The sequence below is a fragment of the Prenolepis imparis genome, unplaced genomic scaffold, assembly GCF_030444845.1.
Source record: "Prenolepis imparis isolate NDT839.2.m4 unplaced genomic scaffold, iyPreImpa1.0 SCAF_6, whole genome shotgun sequence".
Lineage (NCBI taxonomy): Eukaryota > Metazoa > Arthropoda > Insecta > Hymenoptera > Formicidae > Prenolepis > Prenolepis imparis.
The window spans coordinates 2676883-2697116 of record NW_028141164.1 but is presented as its reverse complement, the minus strand read 5'-3'; the positions used below and the strand labels follow the sequence as shown (position 1 = coordinate 2697116).

Below are 20234 nucleotides of genomic sequence, written 5' to 3'. Positions count from 1 at the left end.
GATATACTCCCGATCGGAATTATATTCTTGGCTAGTTAAATCGATTGCTTTATCTTATAATTGCACATGTGGTTCGAAGCAGGGACCAAACGTCAAAAATTCGTCAAAAATTTCATGATCGAACGGCAGCCGATATAAATCTCTCTCGTGTCTCATTTATTAAACGAGAAGGGGAAAAAATGAATAAATTTGCCAATCGAATATTGAAAAAGTTCGATTGGGAAAGATGGCGAATCAGGCAAGAAACACCACATGCTTTCACGGTTTGTCATCGAGATTATACATTCGACTTCGATCCCTGTTTAGAAAGTGCCTGTCAAGCGTTGTACTCGTGTGTACCTTGCTTATTTACATGTACATACGTTTGCGTACGTTTTATTACGCTCGAGAATCTCTTGAAATGTCAGTAAGCGTTTGCCACAGTAATCGGAATCGAAAGCTCATAGCCGATACACACCTTCTTGCTTCGAAGCTCGCCGCGATTGCCGAGGATTCGCATCTTCGAAAGCTTCGTGGAAAAAAAATATATATATGTATATATATATATATTTAATAGAGACGTTCAGTGCTGATAAGAATAATAAAAAAAAAGATGCACGACAGCATCATCGCTGTTTGCAGAACGTCGTTGCTTATTATTATTATATCTCGCAGTTTCTCCTTTTGTTCCTCGTTATTACAAAGTATTGCTGTGTAAAACATTGTTAACAGTATGAACTTTCGATTTGGTTTCTTTCTTTTTTTTTTTTTTTTTTATTCACATTACAGAGTGTTTCGCTCACCTGAATCACCCTGTACATGTTCCCTACGGAAAACTTATATAGCGACGACAGAGTGTTAATGTTCTATTATATACGATGTAACATGTCACGATTTCGTTACACACACGACGCCACACAGCTCATTTAATATAACTACATCGTACACGTATAAAAATAACATTTCTATTGTTAAAATATGTTTCAACGTACTCCGAGCGTGTTAGAAACAACTAATATTCGATCGCCACTGTGTTCGCCCGTTTTCTTAAAATTGGATTCAAGAGAGAGAGAGAGAAAGAGAGAGATACTTGATACTCTCATACATAAACTACAATTATATTTCGTCATATATAAAAAAGCATAGTATAGATATATATATTTTTTTTACTGTGTGTGTGTGCATATCACACGCACGCGCGCATATTATGTAACAAAAAAGGGTATATCGCAAGACGTTATGAATAGAGATTTTTTTATATATACGAAAATGCGAAACAGAGTACTATAATCGCGGAATTGTGTTACATATATATATATATATAAATACTCGGTATCTATATATAAATTAATTGATCAACAACATTATTTGTAACTCTCGTATCCGGGCAAGTTGAATTTTTCTCTCAATTCCTTGAAATTTAAAGCTACTTCCCCTAAAATACATTCCTAGCTTCATAAAATTACATACGATAGTATAAAGACACAAATATATATTTTTGTATGTGTATAATATATTTTTTGTGGGACTCTCTTACAGAGAAAAAATAGCGCGCGTTACCCGTTTCTTATTTTTTTTTTTCTTATGCTTTAGAAAATAGACTTCCCGGATATAAGGATTAATCTCCACCAGTATAAAAATACACGATTTGATTTTCCGTGATATACATCTCCCCGTCAAATGTATGAGAACAAAAAAAAAGAAAGAAAAAAACACTCTCGGGATTGACTAGAATATCGTTGAACGTTACCGGAAATTATACGCGTGCGTGCGTGTGCGAGCGCGTTGAAGTGCGAGTAGTCCCTCAAAGTTAAAGGTAAAAGCGAAAAAGTGTGTTACTGCGTACTCTCTACTTAACGGGTCACCTTCTGTATACCTAGCTAGCCTACACTTTGTGCACGAATCGCTTGAGTGAGAGGATCGCGAGGAGAAATCTTGGCTCTTTAAATTTTTTTTCCGAGAGTGAACATTTACTATCTTTCGACGATCGACGTGGTTGGTGCATACTCTACACACGCATCATGTGCATCATCATCATCATCATCATCATTATCATCATCGTGCTCTCATTACTCGAGAACGGAGGAGAATATCGGTCTCCCTCCTGCTTTTCTCATCGCGGACATACGCGATATGGAAATACAATGCGCTGTTTTTTTTTTCCTCGGCGCGTCAGGCTGATGAATCTTGGACGAGGAGAGAAACGAAAGCAGGTGTATACGATGCGTAAAATGCACGTATATATATATACATGTTTGCGCGGGTGTTAAAATCGAACAAAGACGCAAATAAAGTTACGTTTCAAATAGGCACAAATATATATGTATATATTACAATGTATCTTTATTACCTAAAATATATATGCATTTTGAGAAAGTATCGTGTCGAAAGACTCAGAAGGCAGGCTAGGGGGTAAAACGACAATTCGGGAGCCAACCACCGGAAGGGCGCAAGCGAAAATGTGTCCAGGGACAGAAGAGCGTCGACGATCTCTCTACCGAGCGCATCTCGATGATTCGGCTAAATTATTGTTGTCGTACCGCGCCGGCGAATATATGCGATCCGATGTACAAGAATGAGCAGGTTGTCAATTTGTTGCCGCCGGTCACGTCGATAAAAAACGAAAACTTTAACAAATCTCAAAGTAACAATGACGATTATTCCCGAAATCAATTTCCGATCAGCCTAACAATAGGTTGTAGGTGAATTTACAGAAAGGTCCTGGCGGGATAATCGCGATAACAACAACATGTGCGACGAAACAAAATGATTTATCAAACCATGTTAGCCAAATCCATGCTGTATTCGCACATATTCGTATTATAGCTCTATCTATAGTACACAAAACAATAACACTAAAAATCATTTGATTCGGGTAATTCTATTTTAATTAATATGATTTTTTTTCGTGTATATATAGTAAAATTATTGTATTTAAACGCACGCCTAGCTGCATACGATTTTCTTATTTGTGATTTTTCTTCTCTCTCTCGTTTTTTTTTACTCTTTAATAATATATAATATAATAATATACTATGTCGCATATAAAAAACAATTACTTAGTATAGAGTACAAGATCGCTCCTTAGTTAAGTTTACAGATTTTTTTGTTTTTCGCAATTATTTATATATAAACGTAATATGTCGTCCATCTCTAAAATGAACATGCTTCCGCCGCTCCCAGAATTAGAAAATCGAATTACAAAAAGAAATCATCGCGCCGATTCGTCCAAATAAAGCAAGTAATATTTTATCGTTAGGATGTATGAAAGTTAAGAAATTAATTGTTAAGCCAACGCGAATGGATCAAATTAATACGGCTAAATTTTTCCGAAACGAACGAGACGCAATATGTAACAATACGCGTCCCACTTTTGTTATTCCTCTCCATCATCCGAATTTTGGCTCATGCATCTAATCAGGTTGAGTGTTCGATATTTAATTTTCCATCACTGAATATACCTTTAATGCAAACAACCCGCATTTAAATGCAAATAAATTTCAGATTACGCGTTACTCTCGTACGATACGCGAACTAATTTCCACCTTGATGACAAGGACGAAGTTTTTTGCAGAAACATCGCTTTGCGCGGAGTGACTTTGGCTACTAAATTCCATTTTATTACCGGTAACGTGTTCTCGTGTCGTGAAATCGGCGTATTGCACAATTACTTGCGGCTACTAAATTAACTACGCGCGAATTATCGCGCGGTTTGGGATATTCGCGTGACGACGACATACCGATGTTGTCGCGCGTACATTTAGGGTGACGCGCTAACCGCGATTAAACGACCGAGAGGTTCGCAAACTCCAAGATAAACTGATGTCGGATACAAAGACAAAAGAAAGTACAAAGGGGAGAAAAAGGAAGATACAGAAAATCATATAAATAATCACAATAATGTCAAAAACGTGGGATGATCGGCCGTAGCGCGGCCGATCGCCGGGAACGGGAGATCAGCATCATCGTGAAACTGCCGTTTTTCGCTCTTGATCGGCATTGAAATCCCAAAGTAACCGTCCATCTTCGATTTAAGCTAGAAATTTACGAGGTGTCATTTTTGTTGGCAGGTCTGAGCGTTCATCTTGCATGTTCGTGTCTGTGGTGTGAGATCGAGCCAAGGCACCGACGAATCTGGCTGCTCTAGCTGAAGAGGCACGCGACATCGCGATGTTGCTGCGTTAATAGAACAATCTGCTCCACGTTCCGCCTTCGCATCCTACAAGATTCGCTCGCTAAGTATCCTTTACAACCTCGAGACGGTTTACATGCATATTATAATTATATAGCGAAAAAAAAAGAGAAAAAGAGACACTCGTTAAACACAATAATAATGATTGTATCACCGCGCTTGAAACAGAAACAATTTTCAAAGTGGTGCGCACTTCCTACCTTAATCTTTCTTTGTATGGAGTTTCCATACCTAGATAAAAAGGAAAATCCGCGTTATTTACCTAGAAGAGAGTTCATACTCCTTAAACATTTTATTCTTAACAATCATTTTAAAAGATTGTTCGCGATTTTGCGTTTTTTTTTTAATCGATTTAAAATTTTTTCATTATTTTTTCTCCTTTAAAAATGATCGGACTTTAACTTATTCGTACGTGTCTCATTTTAGAACGGAAACAAATTTCTCTAACAGGATATTTTCCGATAAATTAACAATTTCGCGATTTTGTGCGCCAATAGAAACAAATGTTACTTACCATACTCGCGCTGGTAGAAGAGGCGGACGTGGTAGCAGAGGTAGGCACCGTCAATATTGGATAATATTATCTACTACTGCAAATCCGCAAGCCCCTAAGTTGGCAGTCGACATCGCGCGGACAAGGTCTCTCGTGTGGGCTGCCGCGACTTCCAATGGTGGCCGACAGGCTAAGTTACTAGATTCTGTGTTGATCATAACAAAATAAAATTTTTCTCTCTGTCATTTTTGCTCATAATTTAATGGATATAAGAGATTACGAGGGAAAAAAGAGCATGTTATTTCTTTTTCATGTCATTGCAAAAATTTTGTCTTACCGAGAAGGGCAGAATTCAGCCTTTGGCAGACTGTTTCCCTCTCCTGTGGATTGAGTTGCCAACCGACAGGTGAATTCCACGGATTGGAGTACGCCAATAGACTGAAAGCGTCCTGCAACATCTTCTTATTGCTCTCGTTCTTTCCGCACTGCTGTCTCAGGTGCATCGATTGTGAGTACAATTGCCTGCCAAACTCCAACATCTTCTCGATCGCCTGCTTATTACCGCCGCACAATTGCTTCTTGTTACTTTTACTTGTCGCGCTATCGGTGATAGTGGTAATGTTGCTGCTCTGCTGCTGACTTTGATTGGCACTGTTGTCGATTTCTGCAAGCAGGTATGTTAGTTTATCATAAGAGTACATTTTACATTTTTCCAAGATAACAAATCACATTTATCACATAAAAATAATAAAATAAAAAAAACCGATTAAATATACATTTAATGATATTATTATATTCTTAATTTTACTTAATTAATTCGCTCGTTTTACTTGCGTCTATCATATAAATCCTAAGATATTGATAGAAACGTTTTATATCTAGAAGACAATAAACTATTCATATCACAGTAGCAACTATATTGAGATCTCACCCATATCTACATCCTCCCCATTTTGACACTTGTACCCATTCGAGCTCAGATTACCATTCTGATACCCGTTACTGTTCTTGATACCGTTCACAGCGTTGACGCCGCTCTCCTCCATGTCTACATCATCCTCTATCTGACCATTTACGAACTGCGGGCCGCTGGTGCCGTTCATCGCGTTACTGATATTCATCTCTTCCACAGTACCGGTCGCGGATTTCACGTACGCTTTGGTCGATTGTATCACACTGGTTTGATTTGGATTGCCATTCGGACAGACCTCCGAATCGCTGCCGTTCACCATTTCCACGAATTGGCGGCACTTGAGTGCGAACAGTAGGTTCGGATCTCGATCAAGCAGACCGGGGTATAACCGATTGGTCACTTCTATCGCCTCGCCCACACGACCGGACAATACCAGCTTTATAATCCCTACGGATCATCATTGAAATACATGATGAAAGGTAAAGGTGAATACGGATTTAATAATAAAATTGCCACTCTTTACGCCAAGTTTTAAAATTAATACAAGATTTTGATAATCTTTCTTTATCTCTGTTTTTTTAGTTCTCTTGGGAAGAGCGGCAACCTTTCGAATAAGCAGCCATGAGGCGGAGCAGCACCTACTTTGTCGATTTTTAATGGAGTTGTAGTCCTCCTGGAACGCCTGACCCGTGCTGCTGGCGAATGCCTCGGCGCTGTCGAGATACCCGTGATGGACGAGATACGTACACACCATTCTGTCGAATTCGTACAGAGTACTTTGTTACTCTCGAAAGATATTGTGAACATTGGTCCGCTGGCGATTCCCCCCCCCCCCCCCGCTAACTTCCTCGTTTTATCCGCGTTTTCGAGAGGGACTCTCGCAAATCAAGGAGGATCTTAATAGACAACAATGACAAACAAAGGAAAAAAAAATAATGACGAAGAGAGGAGACTAGAGAATCACGCACTCGATCCCCGTCTTGCTTTCTGCTTATGTACCTGTGAAGAATCGCCTGCCACTGGCCCTGGCCGTGGTCTGGCGTGGGATAGTTTATGATCTGTAATCTCGTTCGTACACGCAGTTCGTTGATCATGTCCCCGATGTCAAAGACAAAAGGTAACTGTCCGAAGTTGGCATCGACGACCTCGCCTGGAGTTTGCAGCCCGACCGTTGGAAAGAGATTGGTCTGCGAAAGCGAATTGCATTTAAGTAAGACATTCGATATCTAGGCTAAAGTTACGTCTATTTATATTCAACTTGCGAATTTAAAATTTAACAATCTCTGAATAATAAATCTCATAATTTTCTCACGTGCACAATATATTAAAGAAATTAAAATTTGTAAAAAAAAATCAGTTTGTCTTCTGATTTGAAAATGAGAAGAAAATTGATTTATTATATTATACATTACTGAGATTGATAAGCTGTGAAGAATATGCAGAAGAGAGATTACATTTGTTCCAATATTTCTTCATCAATAATTTCTTCTTATCTTTTTTTTTTAGACATGTTTAGCCCTTTTAGAATGTAATACGATCTCCTCTTTCAGCGTAATTGACGCAGCGAGTAGCTTACGGGAAGGTCCGTGAAGGCGATGCCCAAGTGATGACCATTTTTCGTGTAGAAGGCGGTGTTGTCGACGAGATTGACGCCGCAGCCGATGACGTCGCCGGTGGTGAAGGTAGGCCCGTAAGGTTGGCCGGTGCCGCTTGAGCAGAAACTGTGACCGTCGTCACCGTGATAACCGTACGAGTGCTTGTCCCAACCTGGTAATCTATTTACATTGACGTCGCGCGCCGAGAGGCCAATGCCCATGTAACCGTCCCGTCCCTTGCTCACGATCTTCACCTCGAAGTAATACAAACCGCAGGCAGCCGGTATCGCGTGCGTTGTGCGAACACTGGCAGCGTCTTTGTGAGTTTTGCCGTAACCTGGAGAAAGAACGCGGACCCGACTCACTTTATAGGAATCGGCGAATCCGACTACTTGTAGAGGCAATTCGCATATGTACAAAGGATCATAACCATTGCAAATAAAAGAACGCATACACATTTTACAAATAGAGCGGCAGAACAGTATCTGTCGCTCGAGATTAAAACTCCAGGGTCATCGTGTGGTTCCCGCATCCTTGCATCGGCGATGCAAGGACGAAATGCCACGCGTTCAGATCATATCTTTTTCTGCCTACACACGTCCAGATGCTTTTCTACTAGACTGCAGGATGAACGCATAGTTATCGAATGTGTGCGAAAAAGATTTATCGAGGATAGAGAGAGTTACGTTATTGAAGATACGTTTATTATATAACTTATTTCTGTACCATATGTTTCTTCTTACAATTAATCGACTCTCATCAAGCGTGTAAAAGTAGTCGGATAAAAAAAATGGATAGAAATATTTATTATATATATTTAATAATTGAAATATATATATTTCAATATATAATTCTATATCAAGATATTATCTATAGAAATTCCAAAATGCCAGATCTTCGAAGAGAAATTCCTCTCCATTTTTTTTTAATTTACTCGCTATGAAACAAGTTTGACTAAGCAGGAGTGAAACAAGACTTCGTGTCAAGATAGAGGTAAACGAGAAGCTATGGTCCCCTTCTCGAGATACGCTATGCGCCTTGGACACGATGCGAAATATTGATTTCGAGTCGCACACAGCGAGTGCTCTACGCGGAAGAACGCGCGATCTAGAGACGCCCAGGTTATTATAAACAAGTGAAATGCGACCGAGTGCTTTCACGTCGTTGTAACTTGAAACGCGAGCGAATGTATTTTTGGTGCATAACACCGCAACGCGGTGGCGATGAAGAATGCGCGCTTTAGGAAGCGACTTTCGCGCGCGCCTCGAGAAACTTTTCACGCGCAATCTTTTTTTTCCATGTCCATCTTACGTAAGAAAATATTGCGCGAAACATTGGACATATATTTTTTTTCTCTCAACAGAATATTGGGATTCGCTTATCGCGTTCGGGTGAAACCAAAAAAGCTTTATTGCTATGAAAAAAAAAATAATAATAATTAATGTATCTACTTATGTGACGCTAAAGCACGAATTGATCCGCGGAAATGCACGATTTAGCAGGGCAGATGTAAGTAGAGTATTAGGTCAGCGCGCGAGCACATCGATGCAATGTTACAAGCTTTATCTGCCGATTTGTGATCTACGAGTTTATATGTTATGCGCATGTCTCGCCCTTGCACAATGCAATATATATGTATCTATACCGTATATATCTCTACTCTATCGAGTATCATTTATATACCTTTCGGATATATATTGCTTTTATTAGGTCGTTATAAGATTTATATTCCTGCAAACAACGTTACGCAAATTACGATAAAACTGTTGTAAGTAATTGTGCGCATTCGATGTAACATTAGTGCGCAGGGATATCCGGTTTATTCTAAAATAGTTAGAGAGGAAATAGGATATATCGGGATCCTCTTTCTCCGATAAAATATACTAGTTTCGCATAGAATCATTGTAGACATGTGTCGTCTTTAGACTTTTACATTTTATACTTCTCTGTTAAATAATTGTCATAAATTATTATCATAAAATAATGATACGATAATATTACAGTAAATTATTATAGATTTTTTTATTTTAGACTTTTATTCACAGAAGATAAAGTGCTTTAAAATTTATTTTAGGCCAGAAAGAGGTATAGAAAATCACCTAAATTCCTCGATTAACTTTAATTATAAGAACTTTTGTGACTGCCAAACATTTCATAAAAAATAATAATCGGCAACTCATAAATTTCAGAGAGTAAAAGATACGAAAAAGATCAAGACGGGACAAGACTGCGTTTACGAGAACCGAGTACGATGTAAGTGCAAGTGCAAGGAAGAACAGTTAAGGGCTAACGGTAAGATGCACGGATGCAATCTTCCGTTTTCTTGGGCACTCCTAGATCCAAGGAGGATCACGTGCATCCGAGCCACGCTTCGTAAACAGATGCGTTTACGAAGCGCAACCCAAGACACGACTCCTTACACCGGATTCCACGCCGCGTTTACTCCTCGAAATCGTTATCGTGGACTTGCGCGTAAGCAGGAGAGGCCCGGATCTGATTGTGAGAGGCGAGTCTTCGAGATTCGCAATCAACGATCGCACGAGATTTAATCGGAAACGCAAAGAGCAGCCACGATTCATGCGTCCCAATCAAGTTACGTTTTTTTACGATTATTGCAAAATATAAAATTATTCCAGCTTTTATAACAGATGTGTTTCAGAAATATGGCTTGTTTATAATTAATAATTTTTTTTTATATATGTATATAACAGAAACGATCAAAGGTAACTTGTAAATTACAGGAGTTTGATGAATGAGAAACACGAAAAAAAAAATAATAATAATAAATAAACATTCGTAATAAAGGTAAATAAAATAAAATAAAAATTCTTAATAAATGTAAATAAATAAATATATATAATAAATATGAATGTCAAATAAATATTTTAATTCTTTGATTAATTAAAAATAGAATTCAATATAGGATCCTAGAGATTACAACTACGGAAATATTTGTATGCAAATGACAGCCGCTCGAACGATTCGAAACGAATGCTACTGCTACATAGACTCCGTAGAAGAGACAACGATCGAAGTTAAATTAAAGAGGATTCGCTAGCAACGGATATTATCGACGCGCAGCATAGCTAAAGTCGAGTGCATTATGCTTCATCGTGTGTCTGCCACGTATCACGATATCTTATTTCACGCTTTCCATTCATAATATAATAGTTGCAATTTTAACAGTTATCGCGATTAATCATAATATTCTATAAATATTTTTCATACGCGTCAAGAGATAGAGAATAATCTAATAAATTATACACGTAGTTTTCTTAATCGTCCGTCTTACAGCTTTGCTACAGTATTATATATAATTTATAAAAAAAATAAAAAAAATAAAAATAAATATATATATGATTTAAAATTATACATATCGTGTATATATGTATAACACTCTTATTCTGTCAATATTTTACAATGTTATGTGAGTATTACATAACAAAAATCCATATTCGGTTCGTTTTATATTATGTACGATTATCAATGTTACTCTCACACTAATAAGTTTTTTTTATAATAATTAAAAAATTATCATTGGCATTATTTTTTCTCGCAATAATAATAATAATAATAAATAAACAAACGCGATAATTTTTGTTTGTGACTTTCATTCTAGGCTTTCTTTCGACGCAACCTTTGTCTCGTCGTGAATCGTGGAAAAACAATATTTTCATTTGTCGCGCAAGACGCATCACGTTCGTCGAGCGTGAACGCTCGCCCCGATATATAACGCATATTTGTTTTAAATACGTTTTATTTTTCTCATTTCATGCATATATGCAGTAAAGAAGCAGATAAATGCTCGGCGGTATCGTCAATACCGCAGCGCCGAGTCGTCATTGTCATTATTGCAACCCGAGCTTACGGAAGGTTCGGGATATAACTATGTAACGAGCTCCGAGGGTGAACAGAGAGGGAGAGAATAAAGGACCGCTATTTTCTGGCATTGCTAGCTGTCAGATGCAAGGAAATCTGCTGTATCAAAAAAAAACGACGGAAAGAAACTATATCGTTAAAAGGCGAAATTTTTTTATTGAATTTAAATGTACTATATCTCCTATTTAAAAATACGACATTCCTATATCGAATTTTAATGACAGATCCCTCGAGGAATTTACATCGGATGTTTTTGGCAACGGCAATTAAAATGGAAAATAACGGCTCTCTATTTTCCATCATCAAATATTTCAACAACGAAGAGAGTCTGTCCGATAACCTTCCTTCCTTCCCCCCTTCTAGTAGACTCCATTTTAATGAAATCTATATCATTTTAATCTGAAAAATGTTCTTTGTTCATTTATCTATCTTGCTAAAATTTAAAATCTGATATATATTTTTGATAATTTATTAATCATTTCTCCAAAGATTTTTCCAAAATAATTTACTTCGAAAACGCTAGCTTATCGAAGCTATGGCTGTAGTGAAAGTAGGACACCCTGAATAGCGAACTGACATGCACGGGGGGAATTCGAGACGCCGAAAATTCATCTTGGAACGAACAAGATTCGAACACGAAGAGTCGGACTTGACGCGCGAGGTCGAGTCCACATATCAGTCCACGTTCGTACGACGCAGCTGTCATTGACATTGTGCATGTCGCGTCTATATATGTACATGTATATGCGTGTCACAATGTCTCTTTTCTCTCTCTCTCTTCTCTCTCTCTCTCTCTCTCTCTCTCTCTCTCTCTCTCTCTCTCTCTCTCTCTCTCTTTCATCGCATAAGTATACTCGGACTCTTCTCTCTCCCTCTGGTTTTTTTCCCTACCAGCGGGAATCGAGGAGCGTCCCGCGAGTCGCAGAGGATTTCGGAAAAAAAATCGAGCTCGGGAAGACGAAGTTGGACGTGGAGCGTCGTCCCCGACCCGACTCGACGCCGCTGACATCGACGATGACCGCCCGCGTAACAGAGTAACAGGCTGAGCAGAGCGTCGGGGGACTGGCTGACTGGATCAGCTGATTCCTTTGTTTAGGTCGCTGACACACACGCGAAAAAGTGCCCTGCCATTTTCAATCGATACTCCGTCCCTGCCCCGGGAGCAGCCCCCCCGATCGTTGCCGCGGCCGCGAGGGACACGAGATCCCTCGGGGGGGGATCCGGGACCCCGTTGACAGGGGAATTCTCGACTGATCCCGTGGAAAATTCGCTCGGAGAGAGAGAGAGAGAGAGAGAGAGAGAGAGAGAGAGAGAGGACGTACGCGCGTCGCGGGGAAGACACGCATCGCCTCGCGTTGAGAGGTCGCGCGCGCGTACTTGGGCTACCCACGTACCTTTGTAGTGAACGCGGAGATTATTTTGCGACAGGCCTATGTAGTTGTACTTGTCCCTCGTGCTCCAGGAGCGCGGCAGCGGCGTCTCCTCCTCGTTCACCATCGGATAGAGCAACTTCAGCCGGTCCACGGGCTGACTCTGCCCCGAATTCCTTCTCCCAGGTTCCATAACACTCCGTTCATCGCTGGTGGCGGCCATCATTGTCATCCGCTGCCCCACTCTCGCTCTACGACCTGCTGCCTGTGTTGTGTGCGATCCTGGATCACGAATGCCGTCGCGCACGTCGCACGCGCAACTCGCACCTCGCCTCGCCGAGCGAGTCGTGACCGTCGTGACGTCGTGACGACACCGCGAGAGCCGCGAACGAAGAATGAAGCGAGACGCGCGTCTCGTCTGCCACCTGCCGTTTGACACTTCCCCCCCCTCTCTCTTTCTTAGGTCCGCTCCTCAACGACCAATCACGTCGAGGGCGCCATATTGTTGCGTCCTTTACACTAGACGCGTGATTGGCTCATTTTTTTACACATGTATCGCATGAATGCTTTATTAAAATGAGCGATCAAAATTGAGAATATATAATTTTCTGTTTTATTTTAAATATAAATTTTGGAGTCATATTAAATAGGCTTATCCTTCTTTATTTTTTCGTTCACGATACTGTGCTCTTTTGCACAGCATAAAAAAATTTATGTTATGCTCCTTTATGTATCTAAAACTCTTAGATATATACCAGGTGTCCCATTTTAAAGGACCCACTCAAATATCTCATTGTCAGAAACACTGCGTTAAATCGAAAAATGTTTCCTACAAAAGTTGTAGGGTTTCGAGGGGGACATAACATAATAATATTCATTTGACCTTGGGCGGGGTCTCCAAGGTTAGTGAAGGTTAACCTTAAGTGAAGGTGAGAATGAATTTTGAAGAAAATAAAAAAATGCTTCAGATAAAAGTTGTTCAAATTAATTAGTAGAAAAAGATGTTATAATAAAAAATATGGGTTTCCATTTAAAACATTTATTCTCACCTTCACTTGACCTTGGAGACGCCGCCCAAGGTCATATGAATATTACTATGTTATGTCCCCCTCGAAACCCTACAACTTTTGTAGGAAACATTTTTTGATTTAACGCAGTGTTTCTGAGATATTTGAGTGGGTCCTTTAAAATGGGACACCCGGTATATAATATATTACACAAATCATGTAGAAATAAAAAAAAGAATTTTTTTTTAATCTTGAAAAGGGATCTATTATTTGATTATCACGAATCTGATGTAACGTCATATAAAATTTCCAAACAGCTGTTTCCGGTCACAGACAGTGCAATATATGTATACATATTGATTCTTCCGGAATCATCTGGAACCATTCGAGACTAATTTTATTTTCCACTACTTTTCTGTACATCACGTCAAAAATTATTGTTCTCTGAAAATAGCGCTTCTCGTGAATAATCAATATGTATGAAAGAAAATTGAAGGCCCTTGGTTATATGGAGTGGGATAAAGTTAATGGAAATAGTGAGTAATTTTTGATTGACATGTCATAACCTATACGATACTTTGAATTTTGTTATAATATAACTCTTCGAATAGGAACCAATAAAGAAAAGAAAGAAAAAAACATTTTGAATTTTAACACATTAATTAATCAAGTTAATTTATCATTATTCATAAAATATTCTAAAAGCTCAATGTTTGCTTCAAGAATCATACATGTTGCATCATTTATCTTTTAATATCTCGTTTCATATTCCATTTGCATTTTTAACAAACAGCATAATTAAATATTGAGATATTGTTAAGAATATTTCGATTATTATAATTATTGTATATAATCATTGCAAAATACATTTTACTCTGTAATTTATAGAATGGACAGTGTTTCATCCTAATAAAGATATATCAATACCATTATGATATAAAAATACTATTATTACTAATTATGCAAATATTTTAGATACTCAGCACTTTAGAAAAGTAATTGTATGGCTAGAAGATCAAAAGATACGTTATTATACAGTCGAGGACCGTAAACAATTAAGGGACATTACATCTCCAGAATGGCCCAAGATTTTTGAGAAATATTGCAATGACATCAAGTGTCCGATAACAAATAATGAGGCTGATCAATTAGAATGGTTCATAGGCTATGCTATTTCGCTTGAATTTAAAGATGATTGTAAGTATTTAAATTATATAATACAAAGAATTGAAGCTTTTTATATTCTATATAAGACATAAAAAATATATAAATGATTTAATTAATTATCAGTCTACTGTATATAATCGAGACACATTGACAGAAAATATATAATTTATTTTAGGTCAAAAATATCAACAAGTTATAGGAAGTAAAGCAAAAGTTAAGGAAGAAGTAAAGATACCTTGTATCAAATCCACAAATCCTCTAGACAATTTAGATTGTAAGTAAATCACAGTTTGCAATATCTTATGTAAGAATGTATCATGTATGGGGAAGGTATTTTAAATCTTGCATTTCTTTCATTTTCAGTCGATAGTGATGCTTTCAAGACTGGGGTTAATTCGATAGCAAAATTGCTAAAAGTACCGAAACATTCTGATCATCTTGTGACGTTACAAGCATGTAGCAAACTCATATGTAATAAATTGAACGCGGATGCGATTAAGCAACCCAATAATGCCATAACTGTCAAGGATAAATCCCTGACGGCAATGACTATAGGACCCGGCTTTAATATGGGTGACATTATGCTGGATAATGCTGCCAAAGGCCTTTCTTTGCTGTACATACAGGATCTCAGGAATCTCCAAACGAAGATTAACGAGACGATAGTTGCTGTACAAAATATAACGGCTAATCCGAAAACGGATACCAAATTAGGAAAAGTTGGCAAATAAACGGCCCTATTTGTGGTATATTCTAGAATTACATGTATTTAATGATTTTGAATGAAGAACATGGAGTATATCAAATTGAAAAAATATTCCGTTATATATATGCGTCTTAAAGCAATCTTGGAAATACCGTGAAATTACTAAACGTACCATTAAACAAAATATCTATGAAAATAGAACAAGATACAAAAAATTAATTTATTCTCACTTTGTGCCAAATATGGTAATATGTCGATTTTTGTAAGAAATAGCGTATAACGCTCGTTTCTTATAGACTCGATATTTCGTATATATGAATAAGCATAAACTTTTGCTATTATAACAAAATACTCAGCTTTTGTACAAATAAAAGTTATCTCATTAACTTATTTATGCATAAGCAAATAGATTGAGGATATTAGATAATAAGTTGTCACATCACATCATAATATATAATAAATAGCGAGCAATAAATATTTGTAAGTAATTCTACTAATTTATTTAAAAATTGTGTTAAATTTTTATAATATAAAAAGTTATTTTATTCTTCAAGTCATATCAGTATCCAACTTATCTATACTATATTTATTAGAAAAAAATATTCTTTGGAAGAATAAAATATGAATTTATTCAATGTACAACATTATATCAAATGCAAGCTACTTAGGCTAATTTATTGAAAATAAGTTTGGTTTTTCGTAATGTCTCTATTACTTATTCCAAACTGATTTATATTAATACATATAGTTTTATTATAATTAGATGATAATGAAAATCCTGAGAATATGGAAGCAAGAGAAAAAAACTGCCTCCTATCACTAAACATTTCATTGATAAGATCTATTGTATATGCATGAAATATATTTTTTTATACAATGCATATCTCGATTTGAAAAAAAGTTGTTAAAAAAGTATCGCACTGATCGCAATTTTTGTGATGTAATTTTATAAAACACAAGTTGAATAAAATCTGATAAATAAATAGATTATGAATTGTACATTAAAAATCAATAAATGAGTTTTTTTAAATGTGTATATGCTTGTCCATATATTTCTGACATTACTTGCTTGCCATCTTCTTGCCTTTATTCATTTCATATTTACTGTATAATACCAGAGAACCATTAAATATAAATTGCTACAATATATATAAGATATGTGAATATATATTGGAATGTATATAATAAACTATTTCTCCTTATATATTTCGATTTTTTAAAAAGATTTATCAGAAATACTGAAAGGCAATTTATGAGAAAATATTTTTAAAAAGATTACAAAGGTACTTACAGAGTACTTAAAGGTACTTAGATACAAAGGTACAAAGATAAAAATATGTTATAAAATAACAAAATTATTTTGAAAAAATATTTCTATTTCTCTTTAAAGTATAATTTCATGATTTAAAAAAAATTAATAACTCTTTACTTTTCAGTAGCTCTGATAAATCATAGGCGAGTACAATATTATAACAATATTAACAAACTTTGGAATAGTAAAAAGCGTATTTCTATATATACATATAGTTACATATTATCAAGAATTATATTATTTTCGAGGTCTTTTAATGTTAAAAGCGCATATTATTCATCGATAAATATAAATATGATAGTGGCAAAAAACATGCATCTGATATATGGCTATATTAATTGGCAATGCATTTATGTGTTATTATAAGATATTTGTAGATATATTTATATTCATTGTAATTATATTTTAAAACTCATATGCATATCCTTCATATTATTTCTCTCAAAAGAAAGTGCTTATTATACGCTTCCAACAGAATTAAATAAGCCAAAGAAAAATGAATTGTGTATATATTGTAAAATTATATACATTTATAAAATTATGATAGTTATCACAGAATTCATGAATATCAATTTTCTCAATATCAATGCAATGTCTTGAGTACAATAGTTCATTTTCATTCATTCTTTTCTTTTATAATGATATATTGTGAAGAATTTTTATAAGCCTGTGAGATCATGATATGTCAAAATGCAATCTCTATGTTGACATTTTGTTTAAGATATAATATGTAAATATTCTTAAATATAAAACAGTGTACGCGATTTCCTTGAATCATCACAGAGAGCTTTTGATATTGTGTTAAGAAATCAACGTGTATTTTTTGTCGTTTGTCAAAATCCCATTGATAAGAAGCACATTGTACAATGATAACAATGATAATAATTACAATAGTTATGTATTTTCTTGTGCATATGATAATTATATTGATAATTGACAATTTTATTTGAAGACAATATTAAATCTCTATTTTAGATCTGAATGTACATTTTTGTATCGGTGAAAATCTATACAATAGCTACTATTTAGAAATAGTTTTTAAAGCAAATTGATTATAAATGTTAATCTGCGTGAATTTAAAAATGATTTCTAAGCATATTTTTGTTATTATTAAAATGAAGATTTCTTATGAGCGCATATTCTAATGTAGATTATGCTTCATCTACTAAGGCACTCTAGAGATTGAAGCTTTATTGTGTAATCATTACGATAGTACGGCAGAGTATATTTCCTGGCTACAAGCCAAAGAATATTATAATTTAAATTAAATATTATGATCCACATTTGATTTATAGAATATATTAAATTATAAATAAATTTGTAAAAAGACTTAACTTAAATTGCAACTTAAAATTTTATATAATAATATAATCCACAAGACAAATGCTTTAATTGTATATATCACTATATGTATATGTATGTAGTTCAAATATTTCAAAATACAATATATTAGATATATATTAATTTCTCATCACTTGAATCTTTTTATAAATCTTAGCTTTACAAAATTTCAAATTTTATTAAGAAGTTTCATAAAATGCTGTAGTACAATGTGCTTAGCTAGATGAGCAATTTTATAAATATGTTGTAATTTCTGTTATATTCTACATAATAACAGTTTGTAGATGTGACAGATTCTTCATTATTTTTATCATGAAATATAATAGCTCAAAAATGAATACAGCAAAGAAGATAATCTAAGTAATAATTTAAGTTTAGAACTTTTGTCTGTGTGTACAATTGGATAAAAGTAAATTATATATATTTTACACATTAATAATATTTCAGGAAACAAATATTTTTCTCTATAATAGTACAAAATAATGTAAATAGTTACGAAAGTCTACACCTATCTCTGTTTCCAGAAGGCACTGGTTGTAACACTCTTCTGAGTCTCTCTTCCTCTTCTAAAGAAGCTTGGAGAGCTCTGGCTAGTGCTTCATCCTCGCTCATTGTTCCTTGAAGACTTCGAAACGAATGTGAATTGCTGTTGCTGCTATTCTGCGATATTGTCGTTTGAGCTCTTTTGTTTAGTGCTTCCAGCCTACTTAGTCTCAATGCTTCTTCTGCTCCAATGCAAGCGTGATCAGTCGGATGTCTGTGCTTTAAGCAAAAATTGGAACCACATTCACTGCACTTTACTGGTATCATTTCTTTGACTTTGCATCCCTTCGAAGAACACTTATTGGAGAAGATTTTTCTACGATTTTCTCTACAGTCATTATCTATGTGCAATCCTACGGCCAGATCAGGTGGATCACCACGTTTTATCGATATAGGTACGTTGCACAATGGACATACAGGCACCTGTACATCCTTTTTGTGTGCACTGGGACAGCCATGATTTGCATAAGATATATGATCCGTGCAAAAGATTCCTGCACAGGCGTCACACTTTAATGGTAAAAAATCCAAACGATTACATGCGCTCTCGGAACAATGCTCTCCCAAATTTGGAAACTCCATTTTAATCGTGTTATAATCTCGTGAATTTCTGCAAAAAAAATTTTAATAAAATCAGAACAATTATCATTTCACAATGAGTCATATGTATATCCTTTTTAAAAATAAATATTTTATTAATAAACGATTTATAAATTGGCGATCCTATTCACGCCAATAACAATTATTTTTATTCTAATTGTAAGATAAATCAACTATTGCATAAACAAGTCGTTCCTGATTAGTAATAAATTTGAACATTTTATTAAAATTCGTCTTTTGTTTTAAAATAATTATATTCCTTGATAAAATTAGTTTTGTCATACAACTCTTATCTTTTTTAATATCGATCGAAGTAGTTTATTGAAGAGAGCGTTATAATAAATGTAATTAGAGAGAAAGCGCGAAGAAATGCAATGCAATAATTAATTTCGTAATGACGTACCTTGACTCAGCCAAAATGAAAAACTACGATGACAGGTATCGTGCAAGTTTCTTTCTCTCTCTTACTCTCAGATGTAATATAGATCTTTAGAGGCGTCTCTCTCTCTCTCTCTCTCTCTCTCTCTCTCTCTCTCTCTCTCTCTCTCTCTCTCTCTCTCTCACTCTCTCTCTCTCTCACTCTCTCTCTCTCCGTGAGAGAAAATTTCACGCAGATTTTACGACTGGACGTCACTAGAAATTTCGTCGGATTCTTCCGCGATCTCAAGGGAATAATTAACCTCGATACTGAGAGAAACAACTCCGCACGATGGCCGCATATGTCACGCACTAATGAGATAGACACGTGTATATCCCTTTATGTATTCTCGCGCGGCGATAGAAACCAATGACCAACGACAACGATGATTGACGATTTTCGGACCTACACTCCTCTCCTCTCGGAGGAAAGTGCATATATATCTTATCAAGAATGTATCGAAATTTATCGAAATAGAGAGAATAAAGAGATATCGAACGTGATGCAATATCGCGAAACCGCGACGGTCGCGCGTTTTGCGCGGAGGACGAACCAATTAAAATTAGCCGCCAAATTCAAACGTGTTTGCATCGCGTCAGATATTTAAATGTAAGAAAATAGCACGTAATAAATTATTATTACAATATTAATGTTATTACAAAAATAATGACAAATTAAGAATGTCATCAGGCGTAAATCGAGTAAATTATTGTATTTAA

General features: G+C 35.9%; 3 protein-coding genes and 1 long non-coding RNA gene across 8 annotated transcripts; 2 read left to right on the top strand and 2 right to left on the bottom strand.

The window, feature by feature from the left end:
* Positions 1-690: 690 nt before the first annotated feature.
* Positions 691-12823, bottom strand: Ranbpm (Ran-binding protein M). Of its 4 annotated transcripts, none has more exons than XM_083040489.1 (9): positions 12446-12823; positions 7154-7536; positions 6577-6764; positions 6220-6332; positions 5596-6024; positions 5002-5328; positions 4686-4869; positions 4372-4433; positions 691-4198 (listed from the first exon to the last, which is right to left on the bottom strand). In XM_083040489.1, exons 1-7 carry the CDS (start codon positions 12651-12653, stop codon positions 4736-4738), a joined length of 1782 nt encoding a protein of 593 aa, XP_082896615.1. In that variant the 5' UTR covers positions 12654-12823; the 3' UTR covers positions 691-4198; positions 4372-4433; positions 4686-4735. The 4 variants fall into 4 exon arrangements, with proteins under 4 accessions (XP_082896615.1, XP_082896614.1, XP_082896613.1 ...); XM_083040488.1 differs by having other exon boundaries at positions 4372-4402; XM_083040487.1 differs by lacking the exon at positions 4372-4433.
* Positions 4079-9971, top strand: LOC145937476 (uncharacterized). Of its 2 annotated transcripts, none has more exons than XR_014425562.1 (5): positions 4079-4218; positions 4669-6056; positions 6160-6787; positions 7128-7347; positions 9362-9971. It is a non-coding gene; the product is annotated as an uncharacterized LOC145937476 (long non-coding RNA). The 2 variants fall into 2 exon arrangements; XR_014425561.1 differs by having other exon boundaries at positions 4669-6062.
* A 1077-nt stretch (positions 12824-13900) lies between the features above and the next one.
* On the top strand, positions 13901-15951 carry LOC145937475 (tRNA-splicing ligase complex subunit RTRAF-like). Its single transcript, XM_083040496.1, has 4 exons — positions 13901-13964; positions 14404-14625; positions 14771-14869; positions 14959-15951. Exons 1-4 carry the CDS (start codon positions 13904-13906, stop codon positions 15324-15326), a joined length of 750 nt encoding a protein of 249 aa, XP_082896622.1. The 5' UTR covers positions 13901-13903; the 3' UTR covers positions 15327-15951.
* A 629-nt stretch (positions 15952-16580) lies between these two features.
* LOC145937473 (AN1-type zinc finger protein 2A) lies at positions 16581-19627 on the bottom strand. The gene is made up of 2 exons (XM_083040493.1): positions 19501-19627; positions 16581-19107 (listed from the first exon to the last, which is right to left on the bottom strand). The coding sequence occupies exon 2, from the start codon at positions 19077-19079 to the stop codon at positions 18447-18449; it is 633 nt and encodes a 210-aa protein (XP_082896619.1). The 5' UTR covers positions 19080-19107; positions 19501-19627; the 3' UTR covers positions 16581-18446.
* Between the last annotated feature and the right edge of the window lie 607 nt (positions 19628-20234).